Here is a 23711-nt window from a genome sequence, read left to right as displayed (position 1 = left end):
AGACAGATGGTTGGATGCATAAAACATTTTTCCAATGACAATTTCACCAAAGATACGCAGTGGATACTTAATCTGGCGCCGCGCGTGGAAATTTTGTTTTCTTCCCGGTATCCGAGTCAAATTTCCCGGTCTCTAAAAGGGTAAATTTGATTTTTCACCGCATATTTTTCCCGATTTTTTCGATTTCCCGGTATCTAAAGAATTTTTCCGAAAACTTCCCGGTATCCCGGTATACCGCGAATAGCGTGAATTTCCACACGCGATCTGGCCTACTTGGGATCAAGACTGGAGTTTGCATCGACTATTTGGAATCCGTCATCATAAAATATCCAATTCAATTCAAATTTTCGTTAGAGTTTGTTTGTAAATGATTTTGATGTAGAGTCCAGCGAACGAATAGTCAATTTTAATTTTAGTAGTTGTTATGATGAAAACTAGTAAATGTTATCGAAACTGGTCTGAAATAATAACAATCTGATTGTGGAACAATAACGCGTTTTATTTGAAAGACAAACAGATACGCTCAAGTTCAACGTTTTTATTTTTATCATGATCCTACGTTAGTGAAGGGTCGTGACGCAAGTCCTACACATGTGTTACAATTTTCTCTGTACGACTAAGGAATTTACACGGAATTTCCAAACTCCCCGCTTGGCCCTCAAACTATTTTATTCGTAATCTAGGCTATCGGTTAATATTTGGCCAAGAATTTGAAAATCCTTACAAAAGAACTGATATCGCCTGAAAACCACTTTGCGCAGCGAAGCTGTAAGCGTCACCCCCACCGATATCAGTTCTTGTGTAAGTGGATGAAAGGACTTGCGGCACACTTCCACTGTAAGTGGTTTGTTGGGATATTTTTAAAGATATGGAGTTCAAATAATGAAACTGAAAATAATAAATAATTAAAACTATCACAGCAAAACAAGAACCACCTGTTCGTCTAGTTTGTTGTCGGACGAATTCTTCCCGAGGTTTAGATGATAAATTTTCATATAAAACGGACGTTTTCATTTGCAATTTCAGTCAGTCAATTTTAGACTATAAGCGCACGCTTAATTTTTTTTACGAAAAATTGTTTATTGGGAATAAATCACTAAACAGTTAAGTGATTTTATATAAGTAAATAATATTGCTATTAGTTGAGATATTGTTTTTAGTGACGTTGGAACGAAATATTTCCCTAAAAAAGTAGCTTCATAAATGGCAATTATTATTATTTTAGACCCGTACGAAGTAAAATGTTCACTCTTACATTTGTAACACGTCGAATTCGATTCTTTAAGTAAAGGGGAAACCTTTTATGGTTGCCTAGAGATACCAAATCAGTAAATAGTAATGACTCACTGTAGTACACAATAGTACTATTTTCAGTTGCCTAACAAAATGGCCACCAGCCGTCATGGTTTTTTGTAAAAATTATAAACTTAGAAAGTTTATGGCAACAAGGAAGTTATTGGTCATGTGTTGGATGTGTGTCGGGCATCTCATTTATGGACATCTATATAACTATATACAGCTATATGGAGACCTATATTGACCTATTTTAGCTATAATGTTAATTTATAGCTAGATACATAGCTAATTGTAAGGGCATATATGGAGCTGTTTATATATGAATTTATTCAATTTGGCTTAGTACTTCGTACGGGTTTTTTTTTTTAATACTGCTGTAAGTCGTGCAGTGGTCCAGTCAAAAAAATAAAGAGAAAGTCGAACATGAAAAAATTTAGGATGGGGAAAAGTGAAATCAGAAAATCATTTTCGGAAAACATTATTTTACATCGTGCATTCATAGCCAGAAACTGAGTGGTTGTCCTTCATGTACACAATTTTATACGCTTCATATTATTTACGAAAGACTCAAATAACCAAAAGCAGCAAAGATAGTGACAGAGTTACTCTGCCTTCGTATGACTCAATTCAAGACAGGCCATACTAAGCAAAACATATGATAAAGGTTGAAGGCTGTTTGACGTTATCTGAGACCTAAAAAACAAATGGTTTTGGATAAATTTTCGTGTTTTTGTGTGGTTTACATGGCGCGTGTGAACGAAATTTTAAAACTTTTTTATTTTGGTTTCTAGTGTTTGCATTAAAAGTCATAATGATCCTGGCTTGCATAGCTATTTCATTCGGCGCAGATCCGATTCGTCCGCAGGGTACCTATCATTGTGGTACCAATCTTTATCCGCATTCATGTTGGGCCTATTGCACTGAGAAAAGAACCACGTGGTGTTGGACTGATGAAGGTGCATACTGTAGACCTCAAAGAGGTCATTCACGTGGTGATACATGTACTGGAGAAGTTTGTTACAGTGCATGTGGTTAATAAAAAATCCAATTGCAGAAACATATGACTGTAAAAAATTCATTTTAACTCTTTGCAATAAACCTTACCGCTTAAGTGTCAGTTTTGGACTAATGTGTAGAATAAAAATTGACATTTAAGTGGTTACGATAGTTATTTACTATAGAGTGTTATGATGAAATAGAAGAAGATATTTTGACCCCAAGGCAAGTTAAAATAAAACTGGTCTTCTGTCCTTTCGCTCTCAACGTACCACGTTGAAAGAGAAGCAAATACTTTAACAAGTACCCCAAGGCAAGTTATAATAACTAGTCTTCTGTTTTCTCGCTCTGATCATAATAGTCTATAAAGACTTATGATGAGGCAGTTATTTTAACTTGCTTTGGGCATATATATAAAATTCAATGACAAGTACCCCACGACAACTGGTCTTCGGTTTTCACGCTCTGATCATAATACCCCTCGCACACATATGAGCGACATAAGAACACAACATATTAAAATTGCCGTGTTCCGTGCTGATGGGACTCAAATCGAAGTTTCAAAGTCTTAATGAATTGAAATTAAAATTGCCATACGATTTGACAGATAAACTGTCAAACAAATATTGCGAATGTTGAAATGTATGATATACTGGCTATGCTATATTGTGTATGATTGTGTTCGATAGGATTGTTATGTTTTGTATTGGTAACTTCAAATAATTTTTCGAGTGTATCGAGACTACATAATGTGAGTCATGTGAATGACGGCCCTCGCTTCGCTCTGGCCGCAATCACAGTGCTGCAAGTTGTCTCATTTTTTTGTTCCTAAGTATTCAAGGTAATAGTATGTTACTGAGGGAGGTAATTTGTTATCTCGTATCCAGATGAGTAAAATTGTCCGAGGGTTTCAGCCAGAGGTACTTTTATTCATCGTATAATAATAGTACAAAAGGTATGCTGCATTATAAACTCTATCGAATGAGTGGATAACTAATGGAAAAAGTCTGGTATGATCCATGAATAAGAAAATTTCTCAAATCGTATTTTTTATATTAAATTGCGATTCGTTTTATTGAGCGGATATTATAGATACTGAATACCGAGAGCATCGTTCAAATAGTATTGTTCGTGAAAATGTATTTAGAATGAATAGGGCTGTCTGCTTCTAATAATAACGGTAGATCACCGTGAAGTGCGACAAATACTCGAGTTTCGCGTCAACAAGAAGTCAAGACGTACATTGTGTATGTACACCCATAGTGCAGTTGATAAGGACCATTTATACGAGAACGTTTACACTCGTATAAAAGCTGGGCTACCTCTCTAAAAGTTTATTTTTCTCATTGCAAAGCAGGTAAAATTATCATTAAGGAACCTACTGATAATTTTATCTACTTAACAATGAGAAAAGTTAACTTTTAGAGAGGTAGCCCAGCTTTTATACGAGTGTAAACGTTCTCGTATAAATGGTCCTTATCAACTACGCTACCATTCGTAATGCTTTTACTGAGGGAGCTGATGGAATTGGTAATATGAACGAAATAAGCATTCAGAATACAGATAACTCAAAACTCAAACAGATAGTAGTTAAACATTGTTGATACCAGTCAATCAGTAAATCCGCTAAATTTAGAAATTTAGACAATTTTATAAAGACAGAATGTCTAATATAACGGATTCCCGCAGCTCCCTGGTTATGTTCAACCATATAATTCACTAAGTTTGCATATATCTAATTTAGTAACTAAATTGCCTAACGTAGATATATCGTCCGGATGTATCATAAAGTGTTTAATGATTGACCTGATTTTCTTCCTGTATTGAGCGGTGCGAAGAATACGAATTTATTGTTTTGGTGTGGTTGTAGTTAACGTTTGTGTATAATGAGGATTCAAGTGCCTCTGTTTAAACTATGAATGTCCTGGTGGTTTCTTAATCTGTTTACGAAAAGGTGGTGCTGTTAAATGAGGTATAAATATTGTCCAGTATTTCTGTTATCGCAATAAGGTACCTAAAATCAGTTTTTGATACCTAACGTTAGTTGAGAGTCCAATTGGGTAAGAGTATCCAGACAAGTTAATTTTAATCAACGAAAAGGTTGATTTTAAGCAAAAAGATATGCCACCAAAATGCACCGATTTTTTTAAAAGTATAATCTTGGAAACGTACAGCCGCTTCTAAAAAAATTACGAAACGGCAGACCCATGTCCTCGATTTTTCACTGTTTTAAGATATTTATTTATTTAAGATATTGATTGAAAATGTGGCCAAAGATATATTACTCGCTATCGGGCAACTCAAACAAATATCTTTGAATCGCGGCTACAAATGGCCTGAGTCAAGTTTCGAGCGGCTGACAAAGCACGTTGCAGTGTGGGTATCGTTATTGATTTTATAAGAAAATCTTAGTATTTTAAAGACATACCGTAGAACAACTCATTGCTTAGAATAACGCTCTGTGTCTAAAAGGTTGAAATAGCAGTACCTATGTCAACAGTGATTTTGCTCCAAACAAGCTTTCAAACTTCCTATTCGATCATTCTGATTTCCTAACCATCAGCAATATCCCATATTTTTTCTTTAACCTGACACATACGGATATTCAATATTCTTCTGTTATCGATAATCTGTTAATATGGTCCTTTATCTATATAAAATGCATGTTAAAGAAATTGAAGTAGAAGATCCGATTAAAAACACTTTCATCAATGGAAGTAATAAGCCCGATAATACTTTTCATATGCTTGCCGTCTGTAACAGGTCAATAAACAAAGATGAGGGTAGGGTAGGAAATCTTCACAATACAAGACCATGCTATTTTTGAAAGATACGGATTTTTTAGATAGCATCATTATAAGCGTCGTACTAGTTAATCAATAGTCAATCATTCCATTTCACTATAACGTTCACACTCACAATGTGAACTGTAAACAAACACGAGATGGAAACAAAATTCACAGAAGGAAAAAAAACCCGAAATGCGAGAGTGGAAGAAAAACCGCATAAAAAATAAAACAATCACAAATTCCTGGTCTGGCACTTCCGCAGACATTGCAAAGAGTTTAAATTTACAGAAACTGTCAACCAGAAGCGGTCACGATGGGAAAATATAGACCCTTAAGCATGCCACCAAGCGGGTAACATCATAAGCTGTTCCATATATTCTGTAAATGGCTATTGTGCATGTAGTTATTTCACTTTGGCGAAAAACTTTCCTATTGTTATATTTACGAGTATAGCCACACAAATTCTGAATGTTCGGCTATGTATGTATGGGATTTATTCTGCACAGCACATAACTGGCCAGCAACTGGACCAAAGAACGCTCATAATAAACGAATCAGCCAAGGAATGGGAATGTGGTCATTGTCTTTGCGGACCACACCATGACACATGTGCCTGCATATTGTTCCATCGCATGAATGTGTACATTGAAAATTTATATTTATTTTTTTTTTGTTCGCCCAGAAAGGCCAGTAGCGATAGGGTTGTGTACGTATAGTCGGAAGTGATATAAAAATAAAGAGTCTGACCGAAAAATTGTAGAATGCCTACAACTTGTTTATTGCACCAAAATGTAATTATAAAAGAATTTCGAAACCGTTTAGAGTTGCGAGATGTTTCGGTGTGAAGCATTTAGGTCCCAAGAAAATTTAATGAGGGCGGATAATAATTCCTTGCTTTCGTTCGTTTTTTTTGCGATATACATATACCGAGGTAGAAGAGATAGCTTGGCACAACATTTTATGGTTGATTTCTATAAAAGATTTGCAGCCAGGTTTGCATAAAATGAGGGTGATAAACAAATAAAATAAGCTTCACTCAAAATTTTTGCTCCGTTGTTTTTTTGAAGCGATTATTTTCAATCCCTAAAACACTGTTTGCAACCGTGTGCAAATAAGTCTCCTGTCACATACGACAAGCATATCACAAGTACAATGATCGAATCTGTGACTTCCAATCATCGAATATTTTCATGCAAAATCTTCTACTTCATTTGTTCAAACATAAGCTTTGCTATATAAGACGTTGACTGGCATAGCTCATCATTTACTGTTGTCGTCGTTGTAGACAACAGATGAATAGCCGTTCGTAACAGGTTTCTAATAAATTTTGTACTTTGGCCAAAAAACGTGTAACATCAAAGAAAAATTGTTTTTTCTTTCTACAAATTAGCCTGACAATCAGTTGTTACGACAAAGGTAAATTAATCTTTCATCTGTCGGGGCAGAAATTTTCTCGGGTTTTCGGCCCTTCAAATGAAAAGTTGTATACGTATCTGTTGTGGACAGTTGATTTTAGGCACTTTCGTTTGTCGCCCCTGTCTACAGCAGTTACGTAAATATCTATTTCACAAAAAGATCGAGTAAACAGTAGTTTTTTCACCTCAGCTGAAATTTCGGGATCATTTGTTGTAGAAAATGTTTTGTTGACCTTGGGAAAATGTAGGAAATTTCTTTCTCTTGGGTGACTTGTGGTCAGGGCGAACTTTTTTTCAGGCTACAAATAACTATTTTATGTGTGTGTTGTGGACATTTTCTCATATGAACTGTCACTTTATGTTTTCAAAAGCAGTATGGCGATTTAAGGGGTCATTCAAATAGTGCGCAAGCTAACGTGAGACAAAACATCATTTTTGTATGCGATTTGGATGTTTTGTCTCATGTTTTTAGCGTGCGCACTATTTGAATGACCCCTAATATTATCGTTTCGTGAAGATAAATGGTTATTCACACTATAGCACAGATACGTGAAAAACGTTGTGTTCATCTCAAGCGAAATTCAAATTTCCTATTTTCTCCGTTTGGTAAACAAATAACTATTTCCTGCTAGAAACTGGCTTAACAATTTGATGTTGTATGGAATTATATTTTAAGTTTTGATGCTAAGAACAGTGGATTTCGGCACTCCCATGGCAAATTGATTTTTTCTTATAAATTGAAGGCGTTGCAATTCAAAAAGAAACGTAGCGTTAAATCGTCCCATTCTCATATAAGGAAGCATTAAAATTTATTCTTCGTTTTTCGGTCACTCGTTCACCTAATATTCAAATTATAAAGCGAACTACGGCGTGAATTGATTTATCTTTGTACAACTTAGCCGGACACTCACTAAATCAATTATGACCCTATAACGTTGAAATAGTCTTTCATCTAACAAAGAATGAAAAGTAGAGTCTTCGTGTGTAATTTGTTTTTTTTTTTTAATTTTGATGTTTTTTTATTAGAATCAATTTTACAAGCAAATATCAATCACAGAAAAACATTACGGCTAGTATCACTATTATCACAGAATGTGTCTCGTACACTAATTGCATTACCTCTTTGAATTGCTATCGATATTCGCTGAAGTAAGAAATCACGCGATCTTGGCTCACCGGTCTGATCCTTCATATGTTTGCCCAACTTCTTGATAAAAAGTTCGGTCTCCGGACCAATCGCACCGAAAGTTTCGAATGCGAGAGGCGTGAATACGTATTGTTGCTTAAGGTCGATATAATCATTGTGCTTTGCACGCTCGGCAAGATCAGCAGCCGAACCACATTTGACGGAGGTTAGGTCTAGATAAGAGGAGGCAGTTGTGTTCACCGCCGTCACGTCCCAAATCAATGCTCTTCCACGGTTCCATGGGTAACAAGTGATTCCATCCGGACGTCGCGTCGAGAAAGACCGTAAGGCTCTCGGTTGTTGGGGAAGCCCGCTGAGGAAAATGCCATCGAATTTTTTTTGTTGATTTCAGCATGCTGCACGTATTTACCCTTGGTCTTATTGCAAGTTAATCCATGGTAGCCGTTGGCACTCACCAGCTCACCACACGCACACTGGTGAGGCTCGCAAACCTTGTTACCCAATCGAAAAGCAACTGCGATCCTGGTGGAGTCATTGTCAAGCAGGAGACCTAATTGGTGCGATGGGACCGCTTGGAGCCACTTAGAAGAAAATTTTGAAGATGACGCCAGCAGCCGAGCACGGTCAATTGGACCACTCAGCGAAAACAACTCCTTGAAGATTGTAGTGCACCGTAGGTTGTCCCAGGAACTCTGGACTCTTTTTGATTCAATCGACGTAGGGGTCCAGTCGGTAGGATATTCTTCAACCAAAGCAGAAAACTCCATATTCACAATGTTGAGGTTCGATCTGGCCAAAATTAGGTCCGACTACGCTTCTGATTGAAATACCGACGAAAAGTACGCCGGGTGAGCTAATGCAACTGTGCTCCTTATTCCCAGACCCGCTGAAGCCATCGATGCGAAGCCGAAGTCAACAATCACACGAAAACGTGACTTTTCATTTTTCATCCCGAGTTTTGTAATAAATTTTACATGCTGTAGCGCTTAAACTCAATTTACTTTTCATCCCTTGGGTTGTAATAAGCCAATTTCAAGCCTAGAAACAAAAAATGTAAAACCTTATACAGAAGAAAGCCCAGGTGCAAATTTGTGTAATAAAGACAGCAAATAGTATTTCCTTTTTTTATTTAAGTAGAAAAATTTTTTTATAATTTTTGTCTACATTTTTTCTTAAAATGTTCAAAAGAAAGATTGAAGTTCAGTTGTAAGCTTTGATTTTTCCTTCTTAATATAGAAGAAGCAAGAAAAATTTTTTGTTTCCATTTTTTTCTGACAACCGTTTCTGCACAAAATTCACCTTATAGAGCTCGAATCCCAAACAGTATACGTGAAAGAATCGTCGTATGAAGACGGTATATGATCAAAATAACATGCTCGTCCGATACAACTTTTCATACATTTTGTTACTCCGTCTGCTGGTCACATTATATACGTTTGATTTTTTCCATCACATTTTCGGAATTTCAACATTTTATTTCATTTCCGTTATACCTTAGTTCTGTTTTACAACATTTTCCGCTATCAAAACAATAAATTTTCTTTTGTAATAGACATCAATGTTTCCAACATTCACACGAAAATTTATGTCACAGTCACAGAGTTAAAGAAGATAGAGAGAGAGAGAGGAGGAAAAAAAACGTGGAACACATAGAAAGGCCATCATTTAATGGTTCTATGGCGGCTACACTTTCGGAGAGACGAGAGCTCAATACGTGTAAAATATATAAATTTTTCTCGTATACACAGCAACCGCTTCAATCGGATTTGCCACTATTCCATTCCATGTGTACGAAATATAAAAGCTTCGATCATACCATAAAAACCTATGAACGGAAAAATAACCTCACCACTGTACACCCTATCTACCGCACAGTCTATGTCCTTCTAATCTAATGGCAACCATCTTCAACCATTCATTCAGTGAAAGCTGTAAAAACGAACGCAAATCACCCCTATCTGAAGGCGACTTGCCATAAAGCACCACATCGAAGTGTCAAGCCCGTCTACACTAAATTATCGTTCATATAAAAAATCTACGTCTATTATGGGAGAATGTTTTTTTTTACAGCCATTTAGTGCGCTGTATCAGTTTGCATGTATCTTTGCTTAGGTGTTTCGCTAGATAAACTGAGGTATGTAGTGGACTGTTTATGTTTGTAGTTGATGGCATTTGATTGGAGCATATAAATTAATATTGACGAGAAAAACGTAAACATTTTTAAAAGCTTCCAAAAATAGCAAAAGCGTATCGCAACTTAATGATGAAATCTGTTTCTTCTATTGTTGACATCATTGCCTAGTGTTCGATGAAAAATCTTTTACTTCAATTGTTTTTGCTCGACAAAAAGTAACTATTAAAGGCTCACAGCTTTTGTCATCGTCGTCGATAACAGATGTAAAGAGTTTGGTTAGTCCCCGATGGCGACCTATTGTTCATCCTTCGAAAGATTAGCATAAGTGGCATACAGGGACCTAATTTCAAAACAACAAACGTACAATAATCAGCTAAACTGATAAACAAATCGATCTTTTTTTCCACTCGATTTTTAGACCTAAATTTCTCTTTCTTAAAAAATGTTTTTTTAGTGAAATTGTAGAAATAAAGAAAATTTTCAAGAAAGTCAAGTCGAGGAATTAGGAAATTTTTATGATGCTATAATGATACGTCGGCAACATGTGATATGAATGAATATTTGTGGGTTTTTAATCTCTTAGACACAGCACGCTTATCGTAGCAAAAACCACTGACTCTACTACTTCATTTGTACAAATAATCTTAAAGTTCTCTTGATACCAAGCCAAGTAGTTCTCTTAATACCAGGCCAAGTCTATTTCGAGTCTATAGCTTCAATATTTTTACCACGCATTTCATTGAGTTAAGGAACACTAGCCACCGCTCATCTTCTTTGTAACCACGCATTTCATTAAATTAAGGAACACTAGCCACCGCTCATCTTCTTTGTAATGGTTGTCGACAACAGATTACTAGTCGTTTCTATAATGTTACAGATAGAATGATGGATGTGCATGCTGAGGAAAATGAATAGCCCTTAAAAATGAAAGCTCGTTTGCGTCTCTTTCTTGCCTTCACCTTCGCCTTCGTTTAGCTCTTGTTATGCAATGGATTTTGAGCGTATAGTCAATTTACTTTTCATCCCTGGGGTTGTAAACAAAAGCATGTAACTAGTTGTTACACGACATGACAAGGAATAAAAAGTTAAAAAGTCGAAATTTTGTGCGGAGTTTATCCGAGCCGAATCACACGAAAACGTAACTTTTCATTTTTTATCCTCAGTTTTGTAATGCTACATGCTACATACGTCGAAAACCGTACTTTTCATGTTTGAAGCACGTCTTTCGACGCCCTCAACATGACAAATCCACTACATAACTCTGTATAAAAACGAAGTCTCGTTTTACTGTGTTTATTGACCTCGGCTTCGCCTCGGATCAACAAAATTCACACGAAAACTCTACTTTTCATCTTTTTATCCCTAGTTATGTAATAGTATATTTCAACATATCCCAATCCACACAAGATGTGTGTGCCCTGCCCGCGCGGGCCAAGCCCAAGCGAAAACACACATCAAGTGTGTATTGGGGTATTTTGAAAGATATTTTTCTGTAATAGTGGGAGTGTGTTGGTGCATTCCTTCCCAACCGTTACTTTCCCTACCGACAGATTCATATCATAGCTCACCAATACACTCTAACGTATACAGAAATAGCTATTTTCATAATAAGGTAGTAAATGGGATTGTTTTGCTAGTAGATGTGAGATCGTGTTCGCAAAACCCCCATTTACTACCGTGTTATGAACAAGATTTTATCTACTGTAATGTCACAATCACCATAAAAAAACAAATTTAAAAAATCAAACTGAAACATAAACACGCCATGACGCCGACATTCATTCATATTCCCCGCAAATAAAACACACATCTAGTATACTGTCAAGAATTTTTCAATTTTCAGTGAATAAATGAGAAATTATCGAAGTTTTCCGTGAATCAATGTGAAATTATCGAAGTTAGCCGTGCCCAAATGACCATTTATCGAAATTTTCAGTTAATAAACGTACGTTCTGTGAATGACGTGTTTAAATCTAGCCCATTTTGATTCTAAAAGTGACACTCAAATTGTGAATATTATGACATTACAGGAGATAATATATATTATGCACCTGTTGACAAGATTGGTATTTTGACGTGTAGGACATTATTGCCCTAGCCGAAGGCGTGGGTCATAATGCCTACACGTCAAAATAACAGTCTGGCAATAGGTGCATATCATATTTTATCTGTCGAGAACAGATATATCGAGATAAACAAAAACTCCCTAGAGGGATAAGCTCGAGATTATCGTTCTAGACAGATAAAATACTATTACATGCTTTAGAGCTCAAAGTCAATTTACTTTTCGTCCCTAGGGTTTTCCCTAGGAAAAAACTAAATAGCACGGCAATGATCATGTATTTTGAGTTAAGTGACTTTTTTTAGAAACTTGAATCCATGTGGATCTTTAAACTTCAATTCTTCTGGTCCATCAAAAACATCTTCTAATATCTTCTCTAAGAGTAACATTTTTTCGCCATTTATCCACAAAATGCTGCAATCGTATTGATGTCAAAGGTAATGGACTCTTACATCTACCAATGCGAACAGACTAAACGATGGGTACCGTCATCATCTTTTGATTCAGTTAATAAATCTTCTGATTTATTGCATTTCATTTAATTTTATTGTAATGAAGCATAAATAGAAATGAGATAAGAAATAAATTGCTAGACATTTTGTACGGTTTTGTAGATATTACACAGTCGATATCCATCTCATTTCGTTTTGTGTATATGTATGGATAGTATAAGATGTTCTTCAGAGTTGCAAGCACACAGAACCTTTGACTTTTCTTCAAAATACACACTATGGTTTATTCCATGTTAAATTAGCAGATATATTGCAGTAAAACCGTATACTTTGCAATCCGATATTGTCTTATTCGAACTCATTCGTATATTTGTTTAAATCGTAACGTCGGTCATTGTTCTATTCAATTACTACACACCACTTTGTACTTTGTCGTTACAGAAAAGTTAATTCTTTTTTTTCATAATTTTTTTTTGTCTTTGTAAAGTAATGGCTAAGCGCAATCGATGTTTTAATGTTTTACGCTTAACATCGTCTAAAAATACTTAAATGTTTACTTTAGGTGAATATTGTCACTTCAGGAATATCAATAGCAAGGTTGGTGTATTTCGCGCGGTAACAAGAAAATGAATTTGTTTTTGCGCTTTATTGTGTTGAAAATGGAATGTGTATTTTGTTTACGGTTCTCTTACACGAACATTCATATTCGTTGAAGGGAAAATGGATGGAAGAAACAAGACAAGTTAACATACCACATACATTATACCCATAGTGATGTTTGATAAAGTGTTTTTATTAATCAAATGAATATCTGCAATGTTTAACAATCAAAAATGATATTTATTGCAGTCAGAGTCGGTTCGGACGGATAGGAAACACAGAGGACAAGGAATTAGATTTGTCATGGGACGGTTGACGGTGATACTGTAATACGTCTAGGCTCCGAGTGATATTGAATTTTGACCTTTGCTTAGCTAATAACTCTTTAATCATTGTAGGTACGATCAATTTCTGAGAATTAAAAAGTTTTGAAAAGAAGAACAATGGGTACGAATACAGCTGATTCACTGACCTCTTCACAAGAGACAAATAATTTACATCAAACATCAAATTGCAAATTTAATTACCAATGCGATGACGTGTATTTTAATCATTTTCAATAGTTAACCTTTCACACTCGACAAGCACATAACCAGTGTAATTATCGAGTTACTTTGATTCAATTTTACTTCCTGAGCAATTTGAGTAAATTGAAAGAAAATCTTTAACTTCATCTTAACTGCATCTTTCTGTAAAAGACGTCATTAGCTCTAGGGTTTAATTTTGACATCGCTGTCGATAACAGACGACTGATGATGACACACTAATGAACATAGTCCGGATAATTTTACGACATCAGTATCGACGACTTTTTGAAGAAACTTTTCTGACGGAAATGCAAGTAGTCGAAGCTTCTTCAGGAACTCACCGCTTCTTTCAGAAATTGTCGTTTCTTAACACTATGAAAAGGAATATTCACAAAAAATTAAGAAACGTCGAGGAGAAACGACAACTTCCTGAAGAAGCGGTGAGTTCTTGAAGAAACTTCGACTCTCGCCTTTTCGTCAGAAAGTCGTTGATACTAATGTCGTCGAATTTCCGGAAAATCTAATAAGCCGAAGGTTGAACAATGAATGTCAAAATAATATGAAATTTAATGCATTTGAGTCCGTTTTCAAAAAATTGTATGTCCTCCACGGTAACATTCCGCCATATCTGATAATTTACATTCATTAAAGGTTAAGACACGCTCAAAGGTAGATGGCATCAAATTTGTTAGACGCACTATAGAACTGTGCGCCGGTCTCAGCCGATGAGATCGGCGGCTAATTTGACACCGGTGGGTATCGGCGGCCGGCTACGTCAAAAAATTCGTCGGTGGCGGCGGCGTCGGCGACTAAATCGATATAACTGAATTAAAGATCCAAAAATTTTCAAAAACTCAATTTATTGAAGTTCGTCGAAAGAAATTTCAAAAAAAGTGTAGTTTGTAGAAGAAGGTTGCTCTTTGTTGTACATCTTAGTGATGTAGAGGGGAATATTCAGACCTAAATTGAATTCAGTTTCGAACCTGAACTTGACCTGTTTGGAGACTTCACTATTTCACAGCGGATAAGTTCACTGATGTGGTACCGGCACGTATAACGGATTTTTTTAAGCGATTTTTTTACATTGCTTAGCAAAAGGCTCGACTTTCTACTAATCCAGCAATGATACTAGTCATCGGATTAGAAAGTATTCTTTTTGCCAACATTGAAAGTGTCGGCATTTTCTTAGCATAGTTCTTCCAAAAAATCGGATATTGTCGACCTTTAAATTACCAGCAAGTGATAGTAGTATATAGTGAATCTCACGGTCGCCCTCATTTTCTGATCTACGTCTGTCTGGCTGAATGACCTGAATGTTTTTCGACCATTTCTTCAACAAACTTTGATGAGGATTTCAGCCGATATAGCCGCCGACCAAACGTCGGCTAATGGCGGCTGAGAATGTATCGGCGGCGGCTACCGGCTGAGCCTACAATCGGCTGGCGTGGCCGGCGCGGCCGGCCGGCGCACAGTTCTAACGCACTCGCTACCATATTTTTAGCGAGTCTTTTGCATGTTCACAGACCTACTTGGCGCCACTGATAAATTTTATTGTCGTCGCCTTTGTGATTAGGACTATCTGAACATGTTCTTTCATAACATTGAATAAGCCAGCTAATTAACGTCTCATGAGTTTATATCAATGACTTCTTTCGATCTTTGAATCTACTACTGAAAATTTTCAGATCAAATCTGATCTGAATCTGAAAATCACTAATCTGAAAATTTCAGATCAGATTCGATCTGAATCTGAGTTGATCTGAAATCTGAAACTTTTTTTCAGATAACTGAAAGCCATCTGAATTGTGTTGATACTTTTTCTACAAATAAAAATCCTCAAAAACTTCATCGAAACAAGACACTAATATCACAAAATATTATTGAAATTCCTAGTTGGGTTTGCATTAAGAATTATATTTATTTTCCCACTTCCGCTAACTACGAGTATTACAATTATTTCAAACCAAATCCCTCTAAAATCACTATTATTTAAAAAGTTAACTCATATGATGATTCTCGTCCGTACGACATGTGTGCTCACACGGTGAGCTTGAATGAGATTTAAATAAAAAGTTGATGCACACGAAATGTTTCGACGGATATTGTTTGTGAGTTCATAAGAAAATGATTTTGTTCTTTCACTTCATAAATTTAACGGCAAATTTTTAAAATACTGGACAAACATAAGTTTCCTCCATACATTTTCAAGGTGCGTCAGAAAATGAAAATGACGAGGAACTAATGTTCTAAGCAAAAACTTGTTGCACTGTATGCCTTAAAACTTTTTGTTTTTTTTTTTTATATTACTGACTTAGTGCACATTTTTTAGGCGTGGGGTAATTTGGCACACGGTGCAAAAAAAACGCAATTTTCAACTGCGTAAAAGGTGAACTGGCACACAATTTTACATCACTTAAATTTCGTAAAAGGGATAATTAACTGATGACTGATGACAGAGCTAACAAACATTTATAGCATTAAATTAGCGTGTGCGAGATTGTGAAAAATGGACTTTAAGAATGTCGTATTTTTGCTTCGTGTGCCAGATTATCCGATACCATTTTTTAAGCAATTTGGTGTTTGATACTAACGACCAAAAAAATGTTTTGAGGCATACCGTGGAACAATTTTTTGCTTAAAATAATGTTTCCTCGTCGATGAAAAATAAAAACCAAACGGTGCGCAACAATTTTTTTTTTATTTTCTGGCGCTCTTTGAAAATGTATGGATAAAACTTATTTTTGCGAAATATTTTACCGTTAAAATTATGAAGTACTAGAACAAAAAAGTTTTCTTATGAACTCGCAAACAATTATCAGTCGAAACATTTCGTGAGAACTGAGAGAGCCCATGGAGATTGACGAAAATAATTCAGGAAATTCCCTTAAAATCATACTCCTGAATTCGCTTTTATTTAGCTAGGAACATTTTATAACTTTTTGTCTAAACATTGCGAAATACAAATAAAGTGTACAGTCACGTTTTAATGATCAAATCTGAAATCAATCTGAAAAAAAATCTGATCTGATCTGAATCTGAAAAAAGACAATCTGAAATTTTCAGATCAGATCAGATCAAATTGAAATCAATCTGAACTGAATCTGAAAATTTCAGATTGTCTTTTTTCAGATTCAGATCAGATAAAAGTGATCTGTTTACTCACTGTTTTGTGGACAATTTGAAGGGGCTGTCCATAAATGACATCCAATGTCTAGTATACTAGGAACTATAGGAACTAATCCATCTGACTCATTTAAAATTCAGAACATAATTTCGTTCGCAAATACTAATGAAAGAGGTCTTACATTTCGGACGTCCACAAGCGGAAAACCAGATCATCTGAAACTGTTATGTTGCTCTTTTCAATTGAAGAAAAAATCGATACAACTATTCACACAGTAATTTCTTATTTAAACTTCTATTAGATGGGAACCTATCACCCTCGTTACACTCTACTTTTCACTTGGTTTATTTCTTGATGAGATATTCAAAATAAATGTCCCACTGACCTTCATCCGAACTCAACCACCAAATCGAATGCCAGTTCCCTTTCTGCCTGACTTTCTGTTGTACAAACTCCAAATTTCATTAAAAAAAACTATTCGCAAACAAAAAAGTATCCCCCAAAATTCCGTAAAGGCTCCATAAACTATAAGATTTAATCAAGCCGGTTCTATAAAGTACATCACGAAATTCACATTGAATAAAAAACTTTTCGCATTATGTCGCCCATTCACGTCTTTTAACACGTCCATTCAAATTTAATTGTTATCAATTAAATATGCTAATTAATCAAGAAGTGGTCAATGTTCAACTTTTGTGTAGAGTAGGTTTACGTTTTGGTGCTGGGTGTTTTGCTAGACCTTCAGTTGCAACGATAAATTCATGTATGCATGGCATATACGTATATAAACGCTACAAAATGATAGTAAGTTGCACATAAAATACCAGAAACAAGATGGGAAAAGTCGTTTTCAGAGCAAATCTCATCAGAAATTCTACACACATAGTCATCATGGACTATCTTGTTTCTGGTATATGTTGGATGGATGTGTTATGTATCTTTAAAATTGTTATATTTATCTCCAATATTTTGCGCCTCGTGAATATCTTTTTAGTGTCTCTTGGTTCTTTATATATATATGATACATTCTCTACCGTGCTGTTCATTAAACACCTAGTCTGATCAAACATAACATAGTATAGTTAGTGAGTAATAAAAGCATTTTGCCAATTGTTGCGATGCAGATACTCTCCGGACTACCTACTGCACAGATATATGTGCTACGCACGCAAAATCCATTTTAATTGCTTTAGTCTCATTTTTTTTTAATTGCATTTTCACCGTACGTTTTTTGCAGACATATATTGGAACAGCATCTCCATTGTCATCGGAATCGGGTGGTGACGAAAAGTTTTCCTTGCGAAATGGAAAATTGTTTATTTTCGGGACGTTCGGCGGCCGAGCTACGAAATCATCATTCCAGTCATACGAAAGAAAAGAATTTCAATTGTAATTTCGCTGGATGCAATTACAAAGGAAAATCGTTGATATTACTGAAAAGGTGAGTCGGTTGGTATTGAAATTGGGTAGTTAATTAGTGAAAGGGAAAACAATTATCTTCCAATGTTTGGGGTTTGGGGGATTTAATTGCATTCATCGTCGTAATATTCCAGTCGCCTTTGTCCTTCTTATTTTTTATTGTTTTTTTTTTTTAAACGTAGAGTGTGAGCCATATTGAATTTTGTTTATTTACATTTCGGTCCTATCATTATGATCTTCCGTAAAGTATCTATTGTCTTATCTCAAATAAACTTCAGACGATGAGAAATCTTTCACTTTTCAACGTTTCCACTTGGGCGTAGAAACGAAGTGACTATTTCACTATTTGCACCCTATAGGTGTTTTTCAGTCTTTCGACGATATCTACCGAAAAACGCACGCAATAGCTGCTTGTGATATATCAAATGAAAGGTATTGACGAGTAGAACAAAGTTGCTGAACATTGTTTTTGCATAAGATGCAACGTGGGCTTGTTGGGAGGGCTCAAAGGCCGTTACTCGGCCCTAAGTGTTTTTTTGCACATAAATCGAGTAAATCTCATCCGATTTTGCTAGTTTTTGTTTCATTTGAGAGGTAATTGAATACCCAATGGAAAGTTGGCAAAAAATTTTGGGTTTCTAAAATATTGTCGTAAATTGTTGGTTTTATTTGAAAGGTACTTCGTACGGGCTTTCGTAATTGAGCTATGCGCAATTTTAAAAATGAACAGTTTCAGTTTTGACAATGCCCAACTTGACTTGCATTTTGGTAACAGACGCATTAGAGGGTTGTAGACGTATTAGGGTTCCGGGCTTATTAGGGCTACGGACGTATTATGGTTGCGGACGAAATAGGATTACGGGTTGTACGGGGCTAAGTCGCAGCAAACGCTCCGACTGTTCTGATGCCTTGTTTTTAGTAGTAGGCAAATAGTCACTGTTTGCACCCGGGTGCAAATAGCATATACGTTTTGTAAAATTGAATTGCTAAATTGGAGCAATTTCAGCAAATCAATTTTCACATTCGCGATCATGATTTCACATTTCAAACTTCGCGATAAAATACTGGAAAATGTGCTACTTGATGTTGGTGACCAGAAGAATATGTTTGTGACCAAAAGGTCACAAGAGGTGACCAAAAAAAGGAAATATTGCGCCAATAGACACCAATGGAAGTAGGTGGAACAGAGTTTAGTCTCCCCTCGCATTTTCCTAATATTTTCTTCGTTATTATGACTCGGGATGACTTATGACGTCCCTATGAATCTCACACTATATTTTACTCGCGGAATTCATCCTTCAGATGTCATAATGTCATAAGAAAATCTCACTTCCGGAAATTACAAGTCTCAATCCAACTGCTTTTGAGTGGAAAAAAACTGGAAAATTATTGTAGTTGTCTCTAGAGTGGCTATTTAACAACATCTCATTCCAAAGTAAGCATTCAGTTTCTGAATTTAATCTCTTCAAGATGGTCACTGGTCGTGGTCATTTTATAAAGATCCATTGAATGCAAGAATTTGTAAAACATTTGAGTATACTATGACCATTATAATCGCTATTTAACTTAGTCATACACGTTGTAAATGCAAATGTTTGTACGCAAGTTTTATTTGACTCTCGTTGCAATAAATCACAATTTAGATTCCTCAGGGCCTGTTTATACGACCATTGAATCATTATATGGGCAAAGAACGATTTACTTCTCAACTTCTGAATAATTAAGGTAAACCGGAGTATATCTGATGGAAACTGAGCAACTTGACCCCTAACATATTTACCAGCCAGAATATGGCAAACAATAATATGCATAATGATCTTTCGTGCAGAATGCATAATATCGTCGTCAAATAACAATGCTCCACAAAATGTAAAATGTCTTATATCGAAAGGGAGATACGTATAATATAACTTGTGTTCCACTGTAATCCAACCAACTTATCGAAGTGATTACAATTCATATAAATTATAAAATACAACAAAATGCTTCCATATAAACATTTAAAACAAAAAACAATTGTAAAACAATTTGATAAAACAATTTTACAAGCAATCGTGCATTTCAACAAGAAATAAAAATAAAATCGAAATAAATGGAGAGAGAGAAAAAAGAAGAAGAACCGACCGCGGAATAGTGAAGTACACACTGGGTGGATGGTATGCATATATATACATTGTACAGAACACTTATATGTATCCATATAAATATATGCGAAACGAGAAGATATTTTTAAAATGCAAAATGGTCGCCACATGTCAAAATCTAGATCTGGTAAAGATCTTTTGCAAAAGAAAAAATAATTACAATAAAGGTAACCCAAACAAAGGTGGTCACGAAAGTATAACTTGTTGCTTGATTTTAACTTAACTTAGCTTCGCTTTTTATATAAATTCTGCATTTTCCTTTATATATATGTAATGTTGATTGTTGATATGTAAAATGTACTGAAGAAGCGAAACTGAACGAATATTGGTTTTTTATTGGTGTAATAGAGTCAGATGTGTATGTGAAGACGAGAATCTATCTACCTTTTTTAATATATGTACACCAGTAAGATAACAAATCTTCTTATGGCCAAAGAGAGGAAGCTCGTTTTTCGTTTATAAGTTCGATGTAAATTCAATTGAAGCTGAAGAAATGGAATTTTTATGTGTAATTTCAAAGTGAATACCAAAATCACAATTGTAATATTACGAAATCAGTGAGCAAATGAACATTTATGGTTCAGGTCGTTTATGTAACAAGAAGTTAAGAAAAATGGTTCCGTTCGCTCTTTACTTTATGCACATCCTTCAGATTGTGAGGTAGGTTTTAGCAATTAGACTTCTACGAAACGTACTCTATTCTATATTTGATGATCTTGCCTTAAAACCAGACTGTTCATTCTACTGAACATCACTTGCTGCTTGACGCAAAATCTTTTACTTCATTTGTCCTAACATTTGTTTTACTATTAATCAGGAAGGTAGCGCTGAACAAAGTTCCACAATATGTTTCGAATTTTAGGGAAAAAAAAAATTGGTTCCATAGATGCAAGGGAAGCTGTTGAAGACTTGGAAGTTCAGAAATTACGATTTTCGGAAGATTGTATGCGTTGGACATTGAATGAAAAGAAAAATTCTATTTAGTCCTGCAGAGGACCGAGTAACGGGCGAGTCACAATATAATTTTTGAAATCGATTTGTGCGAGCGCTCAATACTGTCCAAAAATTGCAACCAATTCAACAGTTCTTTTGTCTGAAAATTTTCACACAGATGTGTAATCGTCTTTGAACCGTATAGAGGTCTCATATAGATCGTTTTCAATGATTTCTTTTTATGATGCGTAGCGCAGACATATCCCTTTACCTGTAGAACCAATGAGAATCCATGAATTCAATCGCTTGAATTGATGGAACTAATTTTTGGTACCATTGCCATCAGAATTGCAACCACTAACAATTGCAATAAAAATCAGTGCTCTACCACTATCTACAGCCGTAGGTACCGCGAATTCCGCTGCACCAAATGGTGCTATTGAAGATCCAAACTTTTTGTGGAACTTTTTTCAGTGCTCAAAGCTACTTAATAATATCCGAAAATATCGAAAGTGCATCCACATGTTTAATTAAAGTCCATTCAACCGCACCGTGCTCCTTAAAGTTGTTAAATTTAATACTAAATGTTTTTCCTGAATAAGGAAAAGGCTTCATACGATGAAGTAGTACTTGATGTTGCCATTGGTTTTTTTATATAAGACACAATCGTACAGGGTCATTGGAATTTCGTTGAAACAGGTTCAAATTTACAAACCACAAACAATGCTACAAACCATACAAGCGATTGGAAAAAGCTACTTGCGAGTTTATAATAAATAAAATAAGTCACTTCTTATTGCTGCTGGTAATTCGTTTTTTTTATTTATTTATATCTCCTCTCCAATGCATTATGCTTAGGTATTGATGTGCAATGCGTATCTTGAATTCCACACGTCCAGATTGAATGTTTATTCTTGTTGTTTCCTTTTCAATTCGTGTTCATGGTGAAAAGATGTTATCTTGTGATATTGTTAAAAAGACCATAAGCTTGCTATTGAAAGCCTATTATTAAATTATTATTCGTATTTTACATACTGAATGGACGCTATAGCATAATAATAGATATCGTGTAAGAAGTTAGGCGAAATCGAAACAAAGAAGTCAATTTGCATAAATCTGTAAATGAGAAATGGTTCTCGTTCAAGTTAAGTCGTAATTCACAGACAATGTGCAGGATTGAAATGTTGAGATAGAATGGACTAAATGACGAAACCTTTCTAGTAGGATTTTTGAAAACAACTGAATCAGCAGGACTTTCTGCAACATATCAATTCTGTAGATGATATGATTGGATTTAGACCATGCGTGGTATTTTGGAGTGTGATTTTTAGATGTTATTATAGGGCCAGAGCTTTTTTAGAGATATGTAAAAAACCGGATTTTCTTTAATTTTCCCATTTAAAATATTTTGTTTTGGTTTTGAGCGTGGGCTTTCCTGACTTTCCTGTGTGGAAATGGCTTTGGATAAGACTATTGCGTCCTGAAATTCGTTGTACGAAGTGTACACATTTTCGTAAGTAAATTGGAAAATAGACTGTCCTCTCCTCTACATAGTGAGGAAATATGGAGCCTTTCTTGCTCATTTCCAATCTTTTTCCTAACTTATGCTAAGAGGATTCCTTAAGGAATCGTTTCCAGAACTCGCCTCTAGCGAAAATCACTTACGTGATTCTTTAAAGCTTTCCATCTGGCCTTGTGTTATTGTAGAACTTGCCTTCAGCTCCGACTGCAACCTTCACACTTCGCGAAATCGCAAAAAATATTTTTTGTGCACCGGACAACTGAAATACGACATATTTTGCCATGATTTTTTGTTATGAAATGTCAGGTTTTCCCGAACGATATATCGAGGGGTAGAATAGTACATTTCGTACCTAGGACTAAAAGTCTTTTTTAGCGTGTGAGAAGTTTCCAGACAGAGCCGAAGGCGAGGTCTGGAATCTAATACGCTAAAAAAGACTTTTAGTCCGTGGTGCGAATAGTATTTTTTATATTGGACTGAGAAAAAGTGCGACGAATTTTTCCATGAATGTGAAGTTTGAATTTTTTCAAGTAAATTGATGTGTTTTCTCTCTTCGCTTCTGGTGCTAAAAAATCGTCGTTTCCTGTCTTGGTACGAAAAATACTATTTGGCTTTAATCGAGTGCTTTTGTAGTCCTTTTTAGAACTAACATTAACTCGAATTTAAAATCAAAATTACGTCTCCCTTTCAGGCACTCGAAAATGCACAATCCAGCAAATGAACAGCGAAAGATCTACCAGTGTTCACAATGTCCCTTCAATACGAAAGTATCAGGACATCTTAAGCGTCACTATCGGATCCATGAGAAAATCAAACCGTACAAATGTCCTTATTGTGAATACTCGTCAAATAATTCGGTAAGAATTGGCCTGTAGAGTATTGCCGGACTTGTCCATCAACTTGCGTTTTCCATCTAAATATTTTTCTTTTTCAAAATTTCTAGGAAAACCTGAGGAAACATGTTCTTTCCACGAAAAAGCATCCTGGACGACACATCTACGAATGCAAGTTGTGCACTTTCGCCACCAATCTGTTAAAAGAGTATAAGGTTCACATGTTCAACGTCCATTATGATTCTTCAAAGGAAGATCACCTGCTCGTCTAGTGTAAACTGTTACATATAAAATGATTGAAAAATAGATTTGTCTTTC

General features: G+C 35.6%; 1 protein-coding gene and 1 long non-coding RNA gene across 2 annotated transcripts in view; both read left to right on the top strand.

The window, feature by feature from the left end:
- LOC119085236 (zinc finger protein 99) overlaps positions 1–23696 on the top strand; it is a 52085-nt gene extending 28389 nt beyond the window's left edge. Inside the window, exons 5-7 of the mRNA XM_037195549.1 lie at positions 17780–17983; positions 23252–23417; positions 23504–23696. Of these exons, the coding sequence (XP_037051444.1) occupies positions 17780–17983; positions 23252–23417; positions 23504–23665 (532 nt within the window). The 3' untranslated portion in view covers positions 23666–23696. The remainder of the gene's footprint in view (positions 1–17779; positions 17984–23251; positions 23418–23503) is intronic.
- On the top strand, positions 1025–2413 carry LOC119085237. The gene is made up of 2 exons (XR_005089259.1): positions 1025–1103; positions 2088–2413. It is a non-coding gene; the product is annotated as an uncharacterized LOC119085237 (long non-coding RNA).
- Positions 23697–23711: the final 15 nt, after the last annotated feature.

This window comes from Bradysia coprophila, unplaced genomic scaffold (genome assembly GCF_014529535.1).
Source record: "Bradysia coprophila strain Holo2 unplaced genomic scaffold, BU_Bcop_v1 contig_94, whole genome shotgun sequence".
Taxonomy (NCBI): Eukaryota; Metazoa; Arthropoda; class Insecta; order Diptera; family Sciaridae; genus Bradysia; species Bradysia coprophila.
The sequence above is the reverse complement of the archived record's forward strand: the minus strand, read 5'-3'. Positions and strand labels throughout refer to the sequence as shown.